We start from the raw sequence: 25951 nt of genomic DNA, 5'->3' as shown, positions 1-25951 counted from the left end.
CAGCTGAAGGCTTTGTGGCTTACTGAATTCTCTTAGGAAAAGTAACATTTTAAACTCTTCATTAGTTATATCTTATTTTGAATGGAGCCTAAAAAAAATGAGCTTTGCAAGGAAGATGAAGGAAAGCAGCATGAAAAGGCCAGCTGGAGAGTAAGAGGTCACATTGGGGATTTAGGATAGGGTAGTATCTGGAGGGAAGAAAACAGGGGTAAACCCAAGACCACCTTTTTTATACTTCACATTTTGCCATGACTAATGAACTAAGAATACAAAGATGGCAAGATGAACAGGTAGGATGATTCAAGAATTCTGATGAGAAACCCAAGAACTATTTAGGGGAGAAGTTGTCCCATTTGCCAAACCCTCTGTTCCTGCCATTTCCATCAGGGTTGTTCTGGTTCATAGGCTTCTTGAAACGGCCAGTTTCACATCTTCTTTTCTCCATTTCCAGGCCCCAGTGCATTGTCTTAACAGGGGGACCGATGACAAGACCTGCTCTCTTGGACATTACTCATGCCTTTACCAAGAACAGTGGCCTTTGCATCTGCTGCGAAGTCTTTGTGGTAAGAGCCACTTCATCCCAGGAAGGTGCTTTCCCTCACTGCTCACCTTGTGTTGTTTTAGGCGAGCCAAGTGCCTACAGGCAGTGATAAGAAAATGGCAAGGCAGTTTGGACAGGAGCCCTTTTCCTTGATTCATAGAGCAAGGACTAGCAAAGGCCGTGATCCTGAATTTAAATAAGTAGATAAAAAATGTTTCAGATTTCATGGGAGACCAACTAAAAGTGATAAATATTTCCAAATGATGGCCTTTGAGACAAGAAAAAGAGAACTGGCTCAGAAATAAAATGAAGGCATTTGGGGTGGTAACTGTCCACAGAAATATAAAAGCACGGAATGAGCCAGAGAGTACTATTATATAGATTAACTGATGAGGAGAAAACCAGACATAATGTCCTGAAATGACAGCACATAGAATTTAGATTAAATATTTGGATAAAATTGATGACACTACAGATATCTAGGGAATTAAACCAAGTTTCCCATGCCTTAGATAAACATTTGGAGCTGAATGAATTCCTTTTTTTAGGAAGTATGTAGTAGGCTAATGATAACTTATTGATGGTTTTCCCAGGAGGTATTAAAAGTAGATGCTAAGAATTTAACCATGATTCTTGACCAATTACCAATCTCTAAAGTGAGGAAAAAGCATGAAAATTCTAATAAAATAGTAAGTCCAAGTCCTCCAAATCAGCCTATCTCTACTTGTGTTCCCATAACAATCTCACACCTTCTACCTCCATCTCTACCTCAAACTCTGTCTCTGTCTCTGTCTCTCTCCCTCTCATACACACAACTCAAAATTCTTAGCTCCTTCAATGTATTTTTATAGTACCTATCAATTCTTTGAAGCTTTTTCCTAGTTTTTCTTATTTGAGGTATATAACAGCCGAGTGAGGTGGGAAGGAACAAAGAATGCCTTTTTTCGTTTTATTGGTTGGAAAAGTGAGATGCAAGAAAATTGAATTATTGCATAGGGTCACATGATAAGAAAGCGGCAGAACCAGGATGTCAGTCCAGGCCACCGGATTGTGCTCTGCGTTACCTCATGAGGAGAAAGCCTTAGCAGACTTGTGTCCTTGGGAGTGCTGATAGAATCAGGTACCACTACCCAAACTTCCGGTCCTTGTCAGGAATAGGGCTGTCAGGAAGCCATGTAACTCTGGGGCCAGTCAGCTGGGCCATGATGCAGGGACAAATTTACCACACATCGTCATGACCAGCACTTAGGCATCTTTTTATACTTGGCAGTACTCTAATACTTGCTGTATGAAGCAAGTTGGTCACATTCTCCTTCCTTTAAGTGCTCATATGCTAGTAACGGAGACAATAGAACTCAATGCAATTATCCAGAAGGGGAGTAGAAGGCACCCTACCAACTACATAAGATTGACAGGTTAAGTAATGACCAACTGTGACTCCAGAGGATTTTTAAAAATCTTATCAAGCACCCTTCTCTCATATTATCAACTTTTGTGCCCTGGATTACTGAATTTCATTTTGGTCAATATAATACAGGAGCTGGTTTTGATGGAATAAGCAGTTTGGGGTGTTTTTCTTCAGCAATTTAGAGAAAACTTAGTTTAGCAGGCAATAAAAAGTCTTTAGGACAGAAGAAATGAACTGAGAGTATGAACAGTCCTATATTGGCAAGGGAGAAAAGGTCTTCTAATAGAGACAAGAGATATTGCTTTTAATTAACCCTTTGCTGCTTTCACTCTAATAAAAGAGCATGATTGTGGAGTATCACGTGAAGTAAGCATCCTTGTCTGTGCCTCCAATAGCCCTGTTTTCTGACAGGTATATTGGACCACATTATATATCATTGTGCTGGTCTCTCTGAGTAAGGCCCATGAGTCATGCTCCCAGGTCCTGAGGTTCTCTCAGGGCCAGGAAATAGTTACTGCATCAGTTAATGACTTTCCAGTTAGTTACTCTCTGTGAGCTCCTGGGGCTGCAGATGCTGTCAGCATTTTTCAACTCTAGACTTCGTCGTCAATCATCTTTGCAAAGAAACAGATGGAAAGTGACATGGGGGGAGGTCAGCATACCACCAGAAAACTTTTTCCGAAAGCACAGTTATTGGTGGTTAGGCCAACCTATGGGAAAGGTCAAATAAGAAAAGATAATGTTGAGAGGTGACAATGCAGTTTTTAACTCTGGGAAGCTGGTGCTCATGGGCTTTTGAGACACATGGTCAAGTTCTGAATCACTCTTTGCCACCTGTTAGCTGTGAGTCCCTTAGGTACATAATTTAGTCTTACAGTGCCTCAATGCTCTTTCTTTTTTTAGAAAATGGGAAGAATAATAACAACATTAGCACCTATGTTACAAAGCTATTGTGAGAATTCTATCAGATGATCTTTCCAGTGCCAGCTCAGCATCTATCAAACAGTAAATGCTCAATTAATTGTAGTTGTTACTGTTGGTATTGTTATTTTCATAATCATTATTTTTGGTATACCATAGTTGCCATTTCATTCCAAAAATCTATCCCTTTCAACAAAACTGGAAGCATCCTTTCTTAAGGAAACCGGATCCAGACACTGGATTTTTGGACTTTTTTAGGTACCCAACATGATCATGATAGAACAGTAAGGTACGTATTCCTGCCAACTAATCATAGGATAGCTGGCTTTGTGCTCCAACCCTCTGCTGGCCTCCAGTTATTTAAGAGCTAACTTGAGGGGCGCCTGGGTGGCTCAGTCGGTTAAGTGGCCGACTTCGGCTCAGGTCATGATCTCGCGGTCCGTGAGTTTGAGCCCCTGTGCTGACAGCTCAGAGCCTGGAGCCTGTTTCAGATTCTGTGTCTCCCTCTCTCTGACCCTCCCCTGTTCATGCTCTGTCTCTCCCTGTCTCAAAAATAAATAAAAACGTTAAAAAAAATTTTTTTTAAAAAAAGAGCTAACTTGAAATGTGGTGACACTACAAGGAAGGAGCAAGACTCAGAGCTCAGTGGTATTTCGATGCTGGTGGGTCGATGGAAAGTGTGTGGCCCAGCTGCCATTTTCTACAACAGAGACATTTTAAATTTTTTAATGTTTATTTATTTTTGAGAGAGAGAGACAGAATGTGAGTTGGGGGAGGTGCAGAGAGAGAGGGAGACACAGAATCCGAAGCAGCTCCACGCTCTGAGCTGTCAGCACAGAGCCAGACGCCAGGCTTGAACTCATGAACTGTGAGATCATGACCTGAGCCGAAGTTGGACGCTTAACCAAAACTGAGCCACCCACGTGCCCCTACAACAGAGACATTTTTAAAGGACTAGACATCATAGCCCTCAAAGCTGCTGAATTGAATTTAAAGAGTTATTCTTTTGGCTGAACCCCAAGCCCCCACTGTATCCTTCCAAATATTCAACTAACTCTTACACTCATCCACCAGAGCCTTTTTCCTTCTTGCTTCTTTGCTACAAGCCTTAAGATTTCAGAGGTACCTTCATCAAGACAAATATGGGCATCTCTTTTAAGGAATCCAGCTTGGTAACTTAAAATGCTGGCTATTCTTCTCCTTTGAATTACCACATGATAAATCATTGATATACTTATATCCCAGAGGCTTTATATTGAACAAAAGTAGGGGCACCTGAATGGCTCAGTTGGTTAAGCATTTGGACTATGGTTCGGGTCATGATCTCATGGTTCATGGGTTCGAGCCCCCCGCATTGGGCTCTGTGCTGACAGCTCAGAGCCTGGAGCCTGCTTCGGATTCTGTGTCTCCCTCTCTCTCTGTCCCTCCCCCGCTCACGTTCTGTCTCTGTCTCTTTCTCTCTCAAAAATATAACATTGAAAAGAAAATCTGAACAAAAGTAATTTTCTTCTGTGCTTCATTCTTATCACCATAGAAAGATCAGAGGGAGTAGGAATCCACCTTCTAGTATCTTCTCATATTGTCAAGCGTAGTCTAATTCAGGGGTTCAGCCACAAGCAAGTATTAAGTCAGGGGTTGCAATCTCCACCAATTCTACCCTCTTTTCCCAACATAAACACACATTGCCTTTCTTTGTCAATTAGTCTCCTCACTTATCTCATTCATAGGAGTTAGAGCAATAATAAAATCAATCATTGCAATAACTTAGTTTGGGTTTCTGTACCCTTAGTTCTCTGGGTATACCTTGCTCAGTTGGTGCCATCTTACATTTACCTTCCCCGTGCGAGAAGGCATCATGCATGCCTCAACAGTCACTCACTCACATACTTCTCAGCTTTAGTTTAAAGGCAGGGTAATTTTTATGAAAACAAATCAAAGACAAATATACTTTAAAGATGGAAACTTGATCCAATTGATCTGGGATTTAGAATGCAAATCAGATAAAGCCTTTTTTGCCCCCCAAATGCAATACTTAGCTCTTTTCTAAATTTTGTTTGTCTTAAAATTGCAAAAGACTTTCAAGTGTACGGTGGTATCTTTTATTAAGTACATTGTGCTGTTCTGGTGGCTGAAAAATAAAGTTTTTTTAGATTGTTTCTATTTTTTATTTTGAAACATTAAGAAAAATATTATGTCGAAGCATATGAAATTTACATTTTTGTTGGTCCAAACTGTTGAATACAGGCAATTTCATATGATTAGACTATATAAAATAAAATGACACCCATATCCTACTTCTTTTAATTAATGACTGTTAACATTTTTGTCATAAATGTTCCTACTCACTTTTGAAATGAAATAAACCACAGCTCAAGCTGAAGTCCTTGTTAAAACCACTTAGCACATGGCTCTCTCCCTCTCCAAAGGCAATGTTACCTGAGGTTTGTTGGCATTCTTCTACTCATTTCACATAAGTGTGCCAAGATGTAGATCTATTTTGATTAATGTTTGCCTACTCTTTCACATTCCTTAAACCTTGATTGTCCTGCTCTCCTCTCATGGTAAAGGAGATGACAGATAGCTTTTGACCAGCTTCCTTACGTAGATCCCCTTTTAACAGAATTTCACCCTTACTGTTTTCCTTTCTCTCTTTTTTTTTTCTTAAAATTTAGAAAACATCTTAATAAAACCTAAAGCTCTATTTGAATTCAAAGACACTCTTCAGAAAACTCAGGGAACACAACCAACTCCTAACTCTGGCACAGCAGAGGGCAGTTCAAGTACAGATGAACCAGAGGAAACTAAAGTTTTCATTTTTTCTTCTATCTTCAACCTCTTCGTCTCAATGTTCACAACCACCAAGTTGATGCATTTTTATAGATGCATCTATTATTCTTTAGTCATCGAGGCTCTGTCATGATGTTCATAAGAGAGTGACATGGCACAATGCAGGAAAAATGAAATGACCTGAGAATGGGCACTAGGCACATGGTGAGATGAAATATGGACCAAATCGGAAAGGAAAAATTCTCTTTCCCACACTTCCAACCAAAGCGGCAATGAAAGCAAAGACAGAGCAGTAAGACTCTCAGTGTCTTGAAAAATGAAAGTTGGAAAGAACATTGCTTTTGGCCCAAATTTCTCTATTTGATCCTAATGATGTTGGAACTCATTCGCAAATTCTTTTCGTAATATTCATTTATTTGAGGTAGCATCCCATCAACTACTTCTCCAGACTAAATAATTAGAATTTCTTTACCCTTTTCTCAATCAATGTCAAAGTTTTAATATATACAAGACTTTTAGGGCTTCTTTGTTCAAATCCTGAATTAATTTATGCATTCATATTTTGGATCCTAACTGAGCTAATCTCTATAATATTTTAATTGAGTGGCAAAATCCATTTTTGTGACTATGACATATTTCAATGTTGAGAGTAATTATATTCGAGTATGTGTTCCCTCTTTGTTAGCTTATTTTTCCTTACTACATTTGTATTGCAGCCTTGCCTCACATTAGTAAGTGTGCTTCAATGATACTATAATCGCTTTTAGCAAAGAGAGATTCTGTCTGAAATATTTTTATGACTTCTCAATATGGCAAATTTAGGCATTAAAGTACATCTTTCTGTCACAATTAATGCTTAATCTGGATTTTTGTAACAATAATAGACATACATTAGACTGCATTTATTTAAATCAATGCCACTTTCCCCAGGGGTGCACAGTCATTGTGGTACAACTCAATATACTGATGGCCCAATACCTTTTCTAGCTGTTGGTTGTTCTTCTGTCACATGGATACTGTTACCATTGAGCCTCCCTGAAAAAATATCTCTTCTTTCTTTGCAGCTGATGGAGTCTAGAGTGCCCAAAGAGAACTAACAGTTCAAAATGCGTGGACATTCTAGAACCCTAAGCAGAATTTTATCCATAATGGCACATCTTTCTTTAATTTAGGTCTTCTGGCTTAATAACTGTCCTCCCTGTATCTTTACTTACCCATCATCTTTGAAGGTTCTTGTTTTGTAACTTTAATGTAAGCCATCCAAACTGTTTTAAAAAGTTTTTGACAAGTCTTCTGAAAAGCTGGCAAGTTCTAGAAAAAATACTAAAATTAGTACATAACGAATCTGATCCATTTCAAATAGAATATTAAAATGGAAGTGACCAAAGATTGTCTAGTATTGCATAATAGAAACATAATATGTAACTTAAAATTTTCTAGCAGCCATCAAAAAAGTAAAAGGAGACAAGAAAAGTTTAATACATTTTATTTAATGTAATGCATCCTAAATATTATTATTTCAATATGCACAATATAAAAAATATTGAGATATTTTGCATTCTTTTTTTCCATCCTAAGGCTTCAAAATCTAGTGTGTATTTTACATTTTCAGCACATCTCAGTGTGGAGCAGACACATTGCAAATGCTCAACAGCGAATGGGTAAGGGCTATCATACTGGACAGTGATGAACTAGACAATTCCCTTATTTTTAAAATGTAGAACCCACACCAAGAAAAGGCACATGACACACCAGGGTATCAGCCAGCCAGTGCCAGAACCAGCTCTGGCTCCCAATTCAAAACTCTGTCATAGAACAAACACAGTGGTAGAAATAGGTCTGGGGCTCCAACAAGATTGTGAAAACTCATTTAAGATTATAAAAATCATCCAACTTTGAATGAGCACCTACTATATTCCAGACATCAGACTGGGCACTTTATCATTACTGCTCAAAACAACCCTGCAGGCTAGAGGTTTTATCCCTGTTTTCAGAAAATTATAGCAACGCTCAGAAATAATTAACTTCTTCCAAACGGCCAATTTTAGATTTGAAACCACTTCTGCAGACCACAAATCCTGGTATCTTTTTCATACATCCCAAGCCCTTTCTCTCTAGTCAAAGACCCTCTAAGACTGTGACTCCAAGCATGGCCTGGGGGTTTGTTAGAAATGCAGAATCTTAAGCCTCATTCCAGACCTACACACTGCGTTTGTCAAGATCCTAGGTAGCTTGTAATAGATCTAAGACAATTCAACAACATACCTAATCTGTTCATGAGTTGGAAGAATTTCCTAGGAAAATAGATTCATATCCTATCAGGCACATTATAGATCATCAGAAACACTTTTAGGGGTGATTTGAAACTTGCAAAGAAAAGGCTTGGCTTGGACCTGTAAGGAAGGAGAAAAAGAATCAAATTTTTAGTTGAAATGAATTTCCAGAGCTCAAATCTTAAAATTGTAAAATGTTTGATCTACCACCACAATACCTACCTTCTTCTCTATTAAGCTCCCGTATTCTTCCTATGCCACAGGTATATGAACTTCTGTTCCCATGAAATTCATTGAGTGAGAGGGAAATCTTAATTTATTTGGATGGGGGTAGGTCAACATTACACAAGGAAAGTGACAACCCACCATGTTCTGACTGCCAAGATCTCTGCCCATTTCTTCAAATTGGGGTCTAGCTGAGATTTCCTTAGTGTTCTTAAACATACCTCTTGCTATTGAGTCAAAGGTTGATTGTGTATTTATCCTGAATTTCTTCATTCGCATTTTCAGTATTTTCCTCCTGTGCCGTGATGCCCTCAGCTCTTTCTTTCATTGGCATGAGGCAGTTAATTAAACAGGTGTTAATGCATCTGGACGTTCCGGGTGGAAAGTGAATGATGGGAGCAGCAGAGGCCTGCTCCAAAAGGTTGAGTCTACGTGACCCCTGTTTGTGAGGTGTTTTTCCCTCTTTCCCACTTCTTAACTCGATGGGGCATTGCTGGCTATTTTTGTCCTTTAGAAAACAACAGCAGCGCAATGGATAATAGCAGGGCTTCTAACCAATATTTCATCGTGTCGTACAGGGACCACGCAAGCTGTGTGTTAAAGAGATGAACAGCGGCATGGCAAAAAAGCAGGCCTGGCTTATCAAGAACAAAATCAAGGCTTTTTATGCTGCAGTGGCAGCAGACTGTTTCAGAGATGGTGTCCGAAGTCTCCTTCAGGTAAGGCTGACACTGAGGGAATGAGTACGGAGGCAAAAGACAATTAGCACTCCCTATTAATGAGGCTCCCAAAGTGAATGGCTCCCGTTAGGCAGCCCAGCATCAGAGATCAATGCAGATGGTTAAGGAACTCATTTCGAATTCCTGAGGAGAGGCAAAACTAAAACAAAAGCAGAGAGGTTCTATTACAATGAACTATGGATGATATGCTGGAAATGGGAAATGAGGTTGCCTTTGGCCACCAGCATACATTCTGTCCCCACACTTATTGAAATGCAAATTTGTTCTGATGGTTGACGACATTCAGGATCCTATTAAAACTTCAAACTATTTTTGCATCTCATACTGCGTATAGCAATACTCAAGTCAGGCATTCTGCTCCTTTTTTCTTCTTTGAATGGCGCGAGGGCAAGCTGCTAGATTCAACTAAATAAATGCATGGTGATCTAGGCGTAAAAATCTCCCTATCCTCCTAAATTATTTCCAGAATGTTGAGTAAAATGTAATAATCTCTGTGGCTCAACATGGAAGCCCTTGGTTCTCTTATCTTTTTCTCCCTTATTCTTTCCTTTTTTTCTCCCCTTCCATAATTAGTACACAGAGTCTTTCCCCAGTTCTGATCATAATAGAATGGTGAACCATTCTTCAAACAATCCAAGAGACCCCAAGAAACTGTAGCGCTTGGCTTTCTAATCATTCTGGCTTTAATATGGTTGGAAAGCCCTGATTCTATATGTACTGAATGATGTATTTGCTTTCAGAGTTACCGTTTACAGGAATGACAAAATTCAGGACGACGTCCAGGTGACACTGATGCTTATGCAGTCAGGAGAGAAAAAATAAACTGTACTACTTTGGAGATTAAGAGTATTTGGTATATTCTTGTCTCTTATATTCCTGAAGAACTCTTGCAAAGTAGCTGCACACAGAAGCCATTTCTGAAAGACCTATTACCCCCAATGAGCATCCTTTCACCTGTTACTAATTTGCCAAACCATGGAAATAGGTGTCATTTTAAGAAGCTGATTGTCTTTAGTGAGTTACTTTTCAGGAGCCCTGTGGTGAAATATGTTGGGAAGGTTACACATTTAAGGTAAAATTATCTTGGAAGATTGGTGAAATAATAAACTTTTCAATAAGGAATGGGTGGTCTGACATGAAATAAGCAGGGAGAAAAAAGACACAGGCCTGGAAAGCAAGTCTTATATTAATCCAGAAGAAACCATAAAACATTCGACAATGCAGAAAGTTTGTTCACTTGAATTTCCTTAAAGAAAAGTGGGGTACAAAGGGAAAGACAGGATGGTATTAAAGGGAAGCACTGACCATTATGACCATCCATTTTGGATGAAGACTTCTTTGCTTCTAAGAATTTATGGTACAAATGACCACATCCCCAAACTGTAGTCACAGAAAAGACAAGCTCCATCCTGCCGTGTATCTGCTGAGCACCAAACGATGGCTGTAAGGAGTTATCTTGCCACCTGGACATTTCTAGGAGAAACACAACAGATGTGGAGGCAAAGTTTATTTCAGGAACCCTCCATCAATGCCTGCTTCCTCCTGCTCGCCACTGTCCCCTTTAATGTGTTCTGCTCTGGTCATTGGTTTCACTCCTCCTGTGACCCAGAGTGTTCTTCCTTCACTCCCACTGCTCTCTTTTCCATGCTTGTCAACCTCTAACTGACCTGCAAGATCTGGAATGAATGGCACCTTTCCCCTGAAGCCATCCATGAAGACACAGCTAGAATTCAGGTTTTCTTCCCTTATGCTTCCATATGAGTTCCTACTGCATGTGCACTTGAATTATAATTATTTGTGTGTATCTTGCCTTCTTCACCTTATTCCAAACTCCTTAAGGCCAAAGAATATGCTTCACTGCTCTTCTACAGCACCTGACATAACACTTTGTAATTAATAGGTATTCAATACTATTGCCAAATTAAGTTTAATTAACTGGAAGCCATATCCTGTCATCTAAAGGGGGCGGGGAGTGAAACCTGATATGGAAGATGGCTATTAATGATACTGTCAGGTAAGAAGCTTAGGTCCTAGAGACATAGCGCCATTACTCTTCGATAAATAATACAAGTACGAGTTTCAGTGATCCTTGTATCTCAGAATTTTCCAAACATGGATTTTATTGATAATGACATTATGGGTAAAACAGGTGGAAATGAGCTTTGAACCACTAAGTTACAACACGCATGCCAACAGTTAAGCCGACCCTCACTTGATTTAAATTATTGAACCATTTTAATGAGTGTGTCAGAAGAAATGCAAATGACTGCTAATTTAGAAAAGCTACATTTCTGTCATCTAAAATCCATTTATGGCTGAGATGATTTAGAACTAATCTTTCTATTTTATGCTTGGGTACGGGCATGAAGGACATGCTCTAAAATCTAATCTAATCTTCAGAATCTTCAGAACATTACTTCAGTGCTCTTTTGGACATTATTTTTCATTTGCAGTGGTAGTTTCCTGGTCTGGAAAGGATTGCCCATGTGTTTATCTCCTCTGTTTAGGCCTCGGGCTTAGGAAGAATGAAACCCAACACTCTGGTGATCGGATATAAAAAAAACTGGAGGAAAGCTCCCTTGACAGAGATTGAGAACTATGTGGGAATCATACAGTAAGTGATGGCTTTCAGGACATGTTCTTGTTTACAAACCACTAACCAGGGCAGTACATAACAGGTGCTGTTGTACCAGATTAAATTGCCTGAGAAGAAGACATTCCCCTGGTACTCTGAATTCTTTACCAAAGTGCAAGAAACACTGCCAATAATAGAACTTGAGGGGATCATAGTGTCAGAGGAAGCAGGGTGGAGGAAACTTGGTATCAAAGAAAAAGGTAATTATTAAGATTTGCAGTCTTAAAACCTATTCATAAGATTAAAAGCAAAGGACAGCTAGGTAAGGAAGGAAGTGTTCTTTCAAAACACCTGGAATCTTGGATTGGCTGGTGTGCCCAATTCGGTCGTCATCTCCTCTGAGCCCTGGATAAGGAGTTTACTACCCCTGAGCCTCAGATGCCTCTTTGCTGATATGAAGCTTTCATATATCAGTGTCTCTGGGTTGGTTTAAGGACAAAAAGTGAGTTTTAAATGGGACGTGACATCTAATATCTATATATTGGAAAAGTCTTGGGACAAGGGTCATAATGATAGTCTTTAAGAGACTAGCAGGCACCAGGTTAATGTCCTTCACACAAATTATCCCATTTAATTCCCACAAGAAGACTTTGAAGTAAGTGCTAATACTGTTCCCATTTTATAAGGAGAGATGCAGACATTAAAAATTAAGTAACATGCAGAAAATGACAGTTGTGACATAGCTGGAATTCCAACCCAGGACTATCCAAATTCAAAGTGTAAGCTCATGACCAAAATGCTATGCTGCCTCCAATAGTACATGTATAGCGAAAGTATTACCTGGCTTGGTTCTTTCTTTTGCATAAGTGAAAATGAAGTCTACACATATGGAAAGGCTCAGAGTACCCTTAGTGGCCATTCTAGAAAACTGAGCCTTTCTTCCCGTCTTGAAAATATTTAGCCATATTTGTCTCAAGGGGGGCAATGTTAGCTATGCTAACAGCTATCTTTTGTCAAAAGCTCTGAAAATGGAAATGGGATATTTTGTTGTTTTGTTGTTGATTCCATACAACAGGGTAGGGAATGTGCCCTGAGAAGTCTGGCTGAACTTTAAAAGTCTGTAATACACAGGAAAGAAACCCTCACCTCTTCAAAACAAGCACATGTATTCACAGTGCTTCTTATACCAGGCTATGTCCTGGCCCCTGCTAGAATGAGCATTGTATTTATCATTGTTTGGGAGAGATTTAAGGAACATTATAAAAGCATTCTAGTTTTAGTGTATTGAAAAGAAGTATAAAAAAATAATTTTCATCATCTGAAATTTGTATGCGTTTACTGACCAAACACATTCACTTAACAATCCTTCTAACATGGGGAACTTGTGTACTAAATGCATTCTCCTGAATTGTGTTTCCCGAAGGTATAAAGTCTGGATGCCAAATGTTGCCACTTGGCCCCTGGTGATACCCTAAGTTCAGTATGTTAAGGCTAAAGCAGGTGATCAGGGTAGAATTTTACCATGTTCACCAACCAGCATTTTGATATATTTAGAAACAGTCAGTTGCTGACCATTCTTGGAAATAAATTAGAGCTGCTCTCTGTCATCCAGATTCTAAAATAAAATTTCATCTTTACCACTGGGGAAAAAAAGGGGGACAGAGAGGAAAGAAATTTCATCTTTGTCTTTGGGGAAAAAAGTATTAAAGCAAATAAGACATATGTAAACCATCAGTCATTTAGTGTCCATTAATTGATACAAAATTATCTGGGGTCATCTTCCAATGTGCCCACCTTTGAAACATTCTAGAAATCTAAAGGGACCAAAATAATCAAACCCAATAATATTAGGCCAAGGAGACTTCTGGATTTTATACCAAATTGGTCTTATTGGTAGTAAAGTTCAGCGTTAAGGTGGCTCAAATTTATACTAGTATAAAACTTAGCTGGCTTAGTAAGGCTAAATGACCTTACTACCACAGCAGTGAGGTCAATATAGAAGGGAAGACCATCATACCTCCATACTGTATTATATTTCCCTTTCTAACTATTTTGGTTGGTTTTGTGAGTAAGAGTAAAGCATAGTATTACTGTTAACATGGGGGCATTATTACAATAATATAGAATTTTATAATTTTTCTTTAGATAAAAGATTTTAAATGTTTATAATATTCTTAGGTATGGCTTAATTTTAATTTGAATCTGTATTAGTTTTCATTGGCTGCCATAAAAAATTGCCTCAAGCTTAGTGGCTTAAAACAACACAAATTTAATAGCCTACAGATGTGTGAGTTAAAAGTCTGACACTAATTCACTAGGCTAAAATCGAGGCATAGGCTAGGCTATATTCCCTTCTGGAAGCTTTAGGAGAGAATCCCCAGCCTTGCCATTTCTAGGTTCTAGAGCAGTCCACTGCTCATGGCCCTCTTCCTCCATCTTCAAAGCTCTTGATGGGTCATACCACATTGCCCTCACCTCCTCTTCTGCTTCCCAAATGCACTTTAAGGACCCTGGTGATTACACTGGACCCTCCTAGATAATCTAGGTTAATCTCATCTCAAGGTCTCTGAGCTAATCACATCCGTAAAGTCCCTTTTGCGGCATAAAGTAACATATTCACAGGTTCCAGGGATTAGAATGTGGATGTCTTTGGGAAGTCTAAAATTATTCTTCCTAGCACAGAACCCAAATATTTTTTGTGGAACACATCATCTCCTTTTTACAATCAAGGACAATTAGAAACAAGACTTATCAGGAATTTATTTTGTGGCGACTTTTGCTAGGTCTGTGTTGCTAAGTGAAGATCACTTATAGATTGAATTTTGAATGGATATTCATATTACACTGAATTTATTCATATCATTATTTGAAAATTCAGGTTCACTTTGGCTATTAGAAACCTGTTTGCCTATATAAGATAATCACAAACTGCATTATTTCTGGTAGAGGGTGACCTTCTATGGAAAGGGTCCTAGGCTTCCGATCCATTTGAGACTGAACAAAGGAACCCCCAAGGAGAAAATTTTTAATGAACTCAAAGTACTAATTGGTTTGCCCCATATTTAGGAGCAGAGAAAAAAATATTCTACAAGAACAGAGATAAAAGAAAGAGAGCCTTTCTTTTCCTTCTAGAAAATCTAATTCTATTGGATTGAGCGTAGAGAAGGCACAACAGCCAACGGCATTGGGTTGTCATGAAAAAGCATTGTTTCAAACAGTCTGCCCAAAGTCAATGGTGAAAGTTCCTTAAAGGAACTGGAGATATTTTTAACTGGGAACTTGATGTCAGAAATGTTGTAGGATTCTTTCTCCATAAGTAGGGATTTGGCTGATAATTTCAAAGGGTCTTTGCAGCCTAGAAACTCTCTGTTCTAAATATTTCAGTGATTGTTTTGCTTACATTAGAAATGAAACAATTATTTTAAAAGCATGTAACAAGCTCTTAATCAAAATTCTAGGTGACAGTATTATTTGAATAAATTGGTTCCAGAGTAAATGAATCAGTTACCTTTATCCAGAATACATTTTTAAAAGGCATAAAGGGAGAAAAACAAACTAACAAAAGGCATCAGCTCTTGGCTGTATTCTCAAGTGAATTTTCATAGTTTAGTTATGTTAAAATCTTAGAATTGAGAGTCTTAGACTCTCTTACTATTAGTACAAAACCTCAAGATTAAAGGGGTCATTTAAATAACCACTTTGCTTTCACTTTCAGTGATGCATTTGATTTTGAGATTGGTGTGGTCATAGTCAGAATCAGCCAAGGGTTTGACATCTCTCAGGTTCTTCAAGTGCAAGGTATGTACTTTCTTTATTCAAGCCACAGATATTTATTGAGCACCTACTCCATGCCTTGTATTTTTCTAGGTGCTGGGGATAGAGCAGTGCACAATACAGACAAAACCCCCTAATGATAGAGCTTATGTTCTTGTGCTGACCTGAGGTGTATACACTTCCCCAGTGTTTTCTCCATTGCTAACACAAACGGCCTTTGTCCTGCAAAATAAAATATGGAATAATCCAGGGCAGTCATAAATTATTATTCTTATCACAAAACTACAAAGCCAGCATCACTGAAAATAAACACCTTTGGTAAAATAAACTGCTGAATTAATTTCTGCAAGATGTTTGAGAAAATAGAGATTAATTCTTTCCTCAAAAAACCATGTATTTTGTTTTTAAGAGTCTATGAATGGGTTTTCAGCCAACATGGAAATGAGCCTGAATGTATCATGCTGTGAATCACTAATCTAAGTCCGAGGCCGAAACACTAATTCAGATTAGTAACTCTGCTTTTTTCCCTTTAGAGGATTACTTGTTTGTTTGTTTGTTTGTTTTAATTTTTTTAAGGTTTATTTATTTTTGAGAGAGACACAGTGTGAGTAAGAGAGTAGTAGAGAGAGGGAGACACAGAATCCAAAGTAGGCTCCAGGCCCTGAACTGTCAGCACAGAGCCCGATGTGGGGCTCGAACTCAAGAACCACGAGATCATGACCTGAGGTGAAGTCGGATGCTCAAATGCCTGAACTACTCAGGCGCCCCAGTATACTTGTTTAATCTTAAGAGGTTAAACATACCCTCTTATGTTTAAACTTAGTTTTTTGTTATAACTTATGTTTAAACTTATGAATGAGATAAAGGACACATCTAAATAGTCATTGAAATATTAGGACAGGGCACTAATTCATGACTTATCTCTTCAGATGAACTTGAAAATAGAGTCCCCTGATGACCAACACTAAAACAAAGAGATACTTTTTGGGTGTCTCTTGTGTACCAGACATGGTGTAAATGATGGTGCTGGGTAGACCAAAACTAATTAGTGTGCTAGTAAGTATATTTGTAGAGTATAATGGAGAAGAGAGAGGGACATCTTACTCCAAGAGGTCTTTCTGGAGGAAGTTACTTTAGATTTGATATCTAGTGGATGAGTCGAGTTAACTAGGCAATGTTGGGCGAAAGAGAAATGAGTTTGGGAAACAGCATTCCTGACAAAGACCAGAGCATCAAGCAAAGGTGTGAATACACAGGATTATGGAAGGATGGGGTATATGGGCTACCCAGAGCAGATTCAGGTTACTGAAGTAGGAAGTATGAAGCAGATAATAGTGAAATTTGAGGCTGCTGATATAAGATCCTGATTTTAAAAGCCTCATTTGCCATATTAAAAAGTGTAGAAATATTCTGCAGACAGTGCAGAACCATTGAAGAGATTTAAGTGACGGAATAATGTGGTCAAATTGGGGTTTACATCTCATACTCTTTCAGTTACAGGGGCTAGAATGGAAACAGAGAGACAAATCAAAAAGATTTTTGTAAAAGTCAAAGGCAGAAAATGAAACAGCCTGAACTAGAGCTAGGGATGGAGAGGAAAGGACAGGAGTACTTTGAAGACACACAGAGCAGCATTTGGGGGTTGGTTGGATATGAAAAAGGGAGGAGTGAAAAAGGACCCCTTGGCTGACTGCATCAATGGTGATACTGCCTGTGGAAATGGGAAACACAAGAGGAAGAGTAGGTTTAATGAAGCCAATCTCCTGGTTTAGTTTTAAACAATCTCCTGTGGGAAATTCTACCGGAAATGTCCAACTGGCAGTTAGATAGTCCTGGTCTTAAAGGAGAAGTGTGAGCTGGAGATGCACATTTAGGAGATGTTATGGGCCAAGCTATGCTCCCCCAGAGTTCTGTAGCAAATTAATTTCTCAGAATGTGACTGGGTTTGGAGATAGGGTCTTTCAGGAAGTAAGTCAGATAAAATAGGATCACAAGGGTGGGACTTAATGCAATATGGCTGGTGTCCTTATGAAATGAGATTAGCACACAGACAAGCACAGAGGAAAGGAAGAAGACAGCCATCTACAATCCAGGAAGTGAGGCCTCAGAATGAAACCACCCCGCCAACACTTTTTTCTTGGACTTATAGTCTACAGAACTATGAGAAAGTAAATGTCTATTATTTAAGCACCCAGTCTGTGGTATGTGTTATGGCAACCCAAGTGGATTGGTACAGGAGAATTCATAGTTAAGGTAAAACTTGAAACAATGACACTGGAAAATAAAATCTAAAGAGTGCATGTAGTCGAGAGCCCCAAAGTACAGGGAAAAAGCCCCCAAAGGATGAGCAGGAAAGGAGCCCTCAGAAAGATAAAGGAACCAGGAATCTGTGGTGTCACAGAAGCTACGGGAATAGAGTGCTCAAAATAAGAATCATCAACATTGTCAAATAGAGCAGGAAATATCAGTGAGATTGTTCCTGAAATGCAATTGACACAGCACAGATAATCTGAGTGAAAATCTTATCTGTAGAGTCGCGTTGGCAGGATCTGGGTTGGAGTGGGTTGAGGAGAGAATCAGAGACTATGGATGTGGCCCACCACTTTGAGAAGTTTGGATGCAAATGAGAGGAAAGAGATTGAGATTTACCAGAGGAAGACCCATTGACCTTAGAATACAAGAGAGGGTCATGTTTTCACACTGAGGAAATGGGCACAAGATAATGGGAGAGATTGAAGATGGAAATGAAAACAAAGGATGACCCATGGAGTAAGATTCTGGAGGAATAGGATGAATCATGGGATAGACATGGATGGAAGAGTTGGTCTGAAACAGAAAAAAAAAAAAAGCTTCATCTTCTAAAATTAGAGCAAAAGAGTTGAGGAATGATGATTAGCTATGTAGATTTATAAGTGTAGAGTGATAAATTGAGGACGATTGTGCACAATAGTGTCAATTCTCTTTGGAGGTAGAGCAAGCTCTCTAGTTGCCTGTTTTTCTTTTGGGGCATTTGGTCTCCAGGTAGAGGAGGATCGGGAGTTTGTTGACTGATTCATCAGGAAGGAAAAGCCTGAAAGGGATTTGAGAGTGCCAGTGCCTGATGGTCCAGATTCTATTTGGCCATGTATGATTGTCTCCCTCATAACAGAAGGCAATGTAAGAGGATTAGGTGAACTTCCTGATGCAGCCAATCCAGTGTATTGTAAGGGAGAAGAAGAAATTGAAGATCAAGCGTTTATATAGGATAGAGAACCACTGTGTGATATGTATACTCTATGATTATGTATGAAGAGCTTTAAAAGATAAAGCTGAGAATCTATCCTGTGCAAAAATGTAGCAAAGAGATCTTTAGGCTTCCTGTCTTATGCCCCTATTTTCTTTTATGGATCTTTTACATCTGCAGAAAGATATACTAATTCTCATTCAGTGTTCATAATTGATTTATATTTTTTTCTAGTAGAACTTAATACATTAGCAGCAACAGGAGCCACCATTTTTTTAAGTAGGCTCCATGCCCAGTGTGGGGCTTGAACTCAAAACCCCGAGGTCAAGAGTCACAAGCTCTACTGAGCCAGCCAGGCACCCCTAACCATTTTTAGCACTTATTATGTGCCACGTGTTATGCTTCATGTTCACATATATTATAACATTTGTCATCCCAACTACCCTATGAAGAGTGTACTATCTTTGCCCCAGTGAACAGGTAATAAGTTGAGGTTTACCCAGGATTCACAAGGCTAGCAGTTGGTAGAGGTAAGATTCAAACCTGTGTCTGTTTGAAACTGCCAGTCTACCTTTTAAGAAGGAGATCTAGAGAGGAAAATGACTAAGATTACACATTTTCTTTGTTTAATTTTTTTTTAACGTTTATTGATTTTTGGGACAGAGAGAGACAGAGCATGAATGGGGGAGGGGCAGAGAGAGAGGGAGACATAGAATCCGAAACAGGCTCCAGGCTCTGAGCTGTCAAAACAGAGCCCGACGCGGGGCTTGAACTCACGGACCGCGAGATCATGACCTGAGCCGAAGTCGGACGCTTAACCGACCGAGCCACCCAGGCGCCCCTACACATTTTCTTTGTATGTTATGTTGATCTCCTCAAGCTGAAAGATGAGATGGTAGCTGGAAAATATCACTCCTACCCTTTCCTGCTCCATCCACCAAAATGCACCATCAATTTAGTCCTGTAAGGCAATACAGCAAGCAAATTTTTTTAGTATTTCTGAAAGAATCCTGGCAGTGAACTGCATCCCCTTTTAATTTACCAAGGGATGTATCCAATTTATATCAACTTTGATGTTTGAAATATTTCTGTTTCTTAAGAAAGGAAAAATACAGTTGGATGCTAATAAAATAATTATAAGTACCAATTATCTAGAGTAAACAAAGAAGTGTTATACAAATACATGAAGAACATGCAGAAAAACAACAGCATAATGATAGAAATTAACTTTATGCCACATTTCCATGCATTGTTTTGAAGTTTATGTAATTTATGACACCACCCTCATATTAGATTTTGAATTGGAAGAAATAAGCTTGTGTTTCATTATATTATACTGTAATATAGGGCTTAATAAGAGCCTGATAAATCTTAAGTATTGCATTATACTATGTTAATGATTATCATCATAGCTTTTCCAACACAGGCACCACAGTGTCATCACAGATTATAATTTAAAGGAAATATTAGCAATTCAGAGTGCCCATATACTGTAGTTAATAAAGCAGTGAATAGAAATCAGCTTTATAGGTAATTTACCAGCTAATGACAATTATTTCTATACTGTGTCACAGGATTATGTGAGGAGAATAACTTTTTCATATAAATAAGATCGATGCTCATAACATTCTAACTTGTACACTGCAGCAACTCATCCAATACTGATGGCTGACAGTTTCTCTTAATAAATTAATTTATTGCCTGAGAACACAAAAAATGCAATATTTCATATTGTTAGCTTCCCAGGGGTATTTAGCAAGTTTGCCATCTACAACAAAGAGTCCAAATTGCACTGGTAGGAATAAAATGATGAAACGTGATCCGCAATATATTGCGGTCAAGTGCTCCATGTAAGTACTACACGATTTATGACCATCTCCGAGCATGGGGATTCTGCTGTGTCTGACGGAGTAGCTTAGCAAAATAAAGACAGATGGCAGGGTAGTAAATAATTACTTGATTGGAAGACGACCACTGCAGGATTGCTTCCTGCCTTCAATTCAATGAGACTTCATCTGGGGTAAGTCACGTTGATTCATGTGAGCATTTACAGCTTTGAGTTGATTGACCAAGGAAAGAATCATAATTTAATAATTGATAAAGAGAAAGGATGCTGTGAAATGGGAGGTGATGCGATTCCTCAGTGGGTTTCCCTGTTCCCTTTTCTGCTGTCAGATAATTGACTGTTCTCCATCCTTGAGATTCAAAGTGAATTGTAATGTGTAGACTCCTGCCTATTTCTGAAAACATCTTTCTATATATATATATGTGTGTGTGTGTGTGTGTGTGTGTGTGTGTGTATATATGTATATATATATATATATAAAGACTGGGGATAGAACATTTGAGGCAATCTTGACAACTAAATTGAATTTCAAACTATAGTCACTCCCGTTGGTTATCATACAATCAATTTATAAACGACTTGAAAACAGGTAACTACTGTTCAAGTGGTTTTGGCATTTGCATGAAGACATGGAACAAGGTCACTCTTTGTTCTCTCCATGAGAACCGTTTGGGACTATATCTGAGGAATTGGTTACAAATCCACTCAAGTGAGAGAACAGAAAGGTCTAAGCTTTTTCTTCCATCATTAGAACCTCAGAAACTCTCTTAATCTTGGAATGAGAGAAAGGCAGGCTCTTATTCTCTCTCTCTCTCTCTCTCTCTCTCTCTCGCATTGTGGTTTTGTAAATTGTAATAGACTATAGAATTATTTATTATGGAAGATTCAAATTCCTATCTGATGCCCAGGTGGTGGGTTTTTCCAGGGAAAGGACTCTCCTCTTGCCTCTCCTTCTTGTGATCAGTCCTGCCTGTCCTACCCTCTGTGACATTTCAGCCTGGTTTGGGCCAACAGCCCCTATTATGTCCTCTTTCTATAACTCTGTATATAGCATTAACCCCACTCCTTTTCAACATTGTCTTTTGTATCCCCCTCCACATAATTTTACACATGCTCATCTGTGACCACAATTCACTTGTTTTCCCTCCATTATAGAGATACTTTCAACTGTATTGAACTGTGTTGAATAGCATTGACTTGTTCTTTTATCCCAACAAACTATTCTTGAGTGTTTACTGTGATGGTAGGCACGAGGAGGGAGGTTTGGGCACAGCTGAGAATGTGAGAGGCAGTATGTGAAGACTTTGAAATCAGTCAGACTTGGGTTTAAATCCCAGCTTGACACTTTCTGGCTGTGTAACCTTAGTCAAATGACTCATCTTCTCTGTGTCCCACTTTTCACATTTTCCGATGGAAATAATTATAGCCCCTAGCTCACAGATGTATTGTTTTGGATTAAAGGATATTATGGCTGCAGAGTGCTTGGCATTGTACCTGGCACAAAATAAACTCTCAATAAATGGAGGTGATGAAGTATGAAATAAGCTACCCTCCAGGAATTTGCAGTCTAGAGGGCATAAAAAAAATGCGTCTTAAAACTAGTCTAGGTCATACAGTTATGTCTGCTGGAATAAAGTTTGAAGCAGAGTATCATGGAAATATAGAGCATTGTAAAAATTTCTTTAATTGAGAGATTTAGGGATGGCTTCTTCAAAAAAATGCAGACTGTGGATTTCTTCAACAGGCAGCTATTGGCAGTCAGGGCCTATTGCTGAGGAAGGATGGGAACAAGGGAGCTAGAATTGGAAGCAGGAGGCTTGCATCACCAGTGTGCAACCTTGAACTGTCCGAGCCCAAGTTTCCTTCCCAGTAAAATGGGGAGAATGCCACGAGTTCTGCCTGCATCCCCGTACTCGTGTTGGGATCAAATAAGAGACTATGAGGAAAGGGCTTTGTGAATCCTGAACATCACAGATGCAGTCGTGAGGGAATGAGTAATTTTTATTTTTGTGCTCGTGGGAATCCGTTGATATCTCTCCATTCATACTCCCTTGGCTCACCCCCCTTTGTGGCCAATGGCACACGTCCACAAGTCAGCTGGCGAGTACTCTTGTTGAAAGAAATGTTTTGACAAAGTCCGCTCTTGACTCGCATGTGAACAGAAGCAAGCTGTGTACACCAGATAGATGATTCAGAACAGATAATCAAACCGTCACTTCTGCTTAGCACTGAAATCAGAAAAGGATGGATTGCACAGGAGGAGCCCTTAGATCACCTACAAAGGGAATAATTGAGAATGAACTCTAATAAGAATTTGCAAAGTCACTGTGCAAGTGAGCAGACCACCGTGTGGATCTGAAAATCCAAGAGGGCCAAGCAAGCAGATTTTAGCCCTTAGAACAGACTCTCTCCGTCGGCCTCTGTCTGTTGTCTTTGAGGGGACCGCGGAATCTGACGCATTTAAGCAAAGTCTGGTTTTGTCTCTGGGGCCTGGGATTTTGCAGTTTGCTCTGTCCTGGATGGGCTGTGTACATACCTTTGAGCAAATAGTTGGAGTAGCTCCCAGTTCACTCAGCCAGCTGACTCTGTTACAAAGGAGGATTTATCTTTTTTCCTCCTTTGTCCAAACTAGAGGACAAAGAATGTGGCAACTTGTGTCTAATCACAGGGTGTGCTGGAGTCTGCCAAAAAAGTACAGCAAAAGAAACCCTTCCCCAGCATGGCCCTGGCAGTTGCCCCCAAAGACGCACACAAATACACGCCTTCCGGACGACAGCAAAGGGTAGATGACCCCTCAACTGGCCCCTATAGCACCCCAAACAGTAGATGAAAGCAAAGGGCATGATACTTTGGGGCTGCTCTGGGGCAGCCTGTACCTGCATCTTTAGGATCCTCCCTTTATATGGTACATTTGAGGGACCATAGCATAGGGCAGTTAACCTGACATTACACCACGTGCTTGAGAGTGTCCAGGTTCATCTGACGATGAAGAGTTGGAGGTTAAAGGGACAAGTCTGAAATAATAGTAATGAGCAAACAGCAAGAGGTCGTCATAGAGGGAAATTTGCAGGATCTGGAGTCAAGCAGACCTCTTTGGATTTGAACCCTGTTATTTTCTGGGTGACATCAGACAAATCACTTAACCTTTCTGAGCCTCAGTCTCTTCATCTTCAAAATGAGGATAACAATAGCAACTATCTCAGAGGCATTTGGGAAGGAATAATATGCAGCACAATCCCTGGCACCCAAAGAGTGTGCAATAAATGGTAACTGCTAAAATAACTCCCAGGCTTCTCAAAATACTCAATTTGCTTTGCATGACTAAGCCCATTTCCAGAAGTTGCATAAATACACTGCCTATAGAACACACTCATTGCTTTGGTCTTTAAGGAGCAACAAAGTACCATGCAGAAACTGTTGTTTGTTCTTTTTGCAAAGCTGGGAGAGTGGGAAAGGGGAAGGGTTACAATTTTCCATTTCACAGATAGGAAATCAGAGGCATAGGAAAAGTCAACGACTTGCTTAATGTCACATAAAGCCAGCAGCATAGCTGTAATGGGTCATGACCTCCAGTGCAATGCAGCTTGTGTTCACCTTTCAAAAGTCAGGGGTAAGCAACTCCTGTCTGAGCTTTAATACCATCAGTCTAATTTCTCAGATTTTCTATAGCTGCTGATCTTGAGAACCTTTGAGGCTTTGGGGAAATCACATGGGTGATTTGACCTTAAATCTCATGCCACTGGCAAAAGATTAATTGCTAAGACCTGGAAAGCAGCCAGACAATTCTGTGTAGCTGAATAACAGCACCGTCTAGGGATGTGACTGTCCTGACAGATTTAGTTAGTACATAATTGATAAATCTAGAGTTTGTATAGCTTCGCTTCCCAGATAGATAAGGCAACGGGCTCCAAGGGTTGACATTTACAGAAGCCCTACCAGTGTTTTATAACACTGAATCTAGGTTTTCCACTCCGTTCCTCAGAACATTGCTCATTTTCTAAGGCTCTGTTCTCAGCAAGCAAGAAGATGAGGGGATCTGACAAGAGGCCACCTTGCCCACTGTAAGCAAGAATGCCCATCATTCTTAAAGCACTGTCCCATGACTGCTTTTAAAGTCTTATTTACCCTGACCCAATGTAGGTTGAGGTCAGAGAGGGATGCAGGGCATTACATAGGAGCTAGGAATTTTTCGTCACAATCAGAATCCAAAAAAGATAAAAGGCAGTCAGATGCAACATCAAAGGTTGGAAAGTGGGTCTAAGCCCTGGACAGGAGGCTGCACAGCTTGACTCTTGTTCCAGACTCGAGTGTTGTGAGACCCTTCTTAGCAATTTGAACTCGGACAGGCACACAGAAACCTCAGCTTTTCTTTCTTTCCCTTTGGTCACTCATTCCAGAAAGGATTTTGCCTATCTGAAAGAATTGTTAGTGGATATTTTTCACTGTAATTTCTATTTGGAGCTTATTTAAGCCTTTATAAAGTTTGGTTACCTTTCCTTACTTCTTGCTGTCTACTTTTACGTTGCAGTTCAGGAGGCATTGTTGGGTGCCTGATATATACCAGTATACTTTGGTAATTTTGTCACCTCTACTTGTAAAATATCTGACACAGTAGTTTAGGTCAGTAAATCAGTGGCATACAGTGTACAAGATCTTATGTACAATGGATCTGGCATTTTGGTTTTTGCCAGAAGTGAATAAAGATGTCATTAAATAGCCTCCCTTGCCTTCACAAATAAAAGGCCCAGTGATTTCATGTATTATAACAACACATAGAGATATTTTTCCAAGCTAGTTATTACTTTCTGAATATACTTTACTGATATGCATTACCTTTTAATAATCATACGGAAAAATCACATGATGTTAATTTTATTGCATATCCACCACGTTTATATTAAAATAGTCTATGAGATGGCTCCTAGAAACTTTGTCACTGAGTTAAGCAAGTGAGTTTTGTCTTCTTTCACTAGATGAATTAGAGAAATTGGAACAGGAGCGGCTGGCTTTGGAAGCCACTATCAAAGATAACGAATGTGAAGAAGGGAGTGGAGGCATCCGAGGCTTGTTTAAAAAAGCCAGCCAATTGAACATCACTAAGCCAACGCCTAAGAAAGGTAAGTGCTTTCCAAATTTGCAAGAAAGATTATGAAATGAGCCACTGCTTGAGTATCTATAGGGGTCAGAAGTCAGCATCTAAGATGTTGAGGGCATTGAGTGTAGCTCAGGACTGAAAGACATTTCTTTCAAGACGATAGCACAGATAAAATGTAGACATTGTTGTCATTTATCAATAACATTAAGCCCTTTGTACCATTCTAAGTGTAAAAACTTAATTTTAAAATAATAATATTTGGTTTGGGAGTCCTGAAGTGCTTAAGCAGATTGGAGTGCCGTAAAATAGACATTTCTTAGTTAAAAAGGAAAGGGGATAGAAATTTAAGAACGAATACCCAAATGGGTTTATCTGTACACATGCACACACACACACACACAGACACACACACACACCTTGCAGACATTTAAGGAGACTTAAATTAACTAGTACAGGTAAATGAGGGATCCAGCTAGAACCCTAGTTTCAAAAAGCAGCTATCTTTATCACAAACCTGAATTCTGGACTAGGAACTTTCTTAAT

The 25951-nt window shown here is 39.3% G+C and overlaps 1 protein-coding gene across 3 annotated transcripts in view; it reads left to right on the top strand.

The window, feature by feature from the left end:
* The window catches only part of SLC12A1 (solute carrier family 12 member 1), a 100943-nt gene that overhangs the window by 58415 nt on the left and 16577 nt on the right, over window positions 1-25951 (top strand). For all 3 annotated transcript variants that reach the window (XM_060618615.2, XM_060618614.2, XM_060618613.2), the window contains exons 16-20: window positions 452-563; window positions 8734-8874; window positions 11403-11509; window positions 15186-15268; window positions 25287-25430. In XM_060618615.2, coding sequence (XP_060474598.1) covers window positions 452-563; window positions 8734-8874; window positions 11403-11509; window positions 15186-15268; window positions 25287-25430 — 587 coding nt within the window. The remainder of the gene's footprint in view (window positions 1-451; window positions 564-8733; window positions 8875-11402; window positions 11510-15185; window positions 15269-25286; window positions 25431-25951) is intronic.

The sequence above is a fragment of the Panthera onca genome, chromosome B3, assembly GCF_046562875.1.
Source record: "Panthera onca isolate mPanOnc1 chromosome B3, mPanOnc1 haplotype 2, whole genome shotgun sequence".
NCBI classification, from domain to species: Eukaryota; Metazoa; Chordata; class Mammalia; order Carnivora; family Felidae; genus Panthera; species Panthera onca.
Note: the sequence above shows the minus strand (reverse complement) of the source record. Positions and strands in the feature narration are given on the sequence as shown.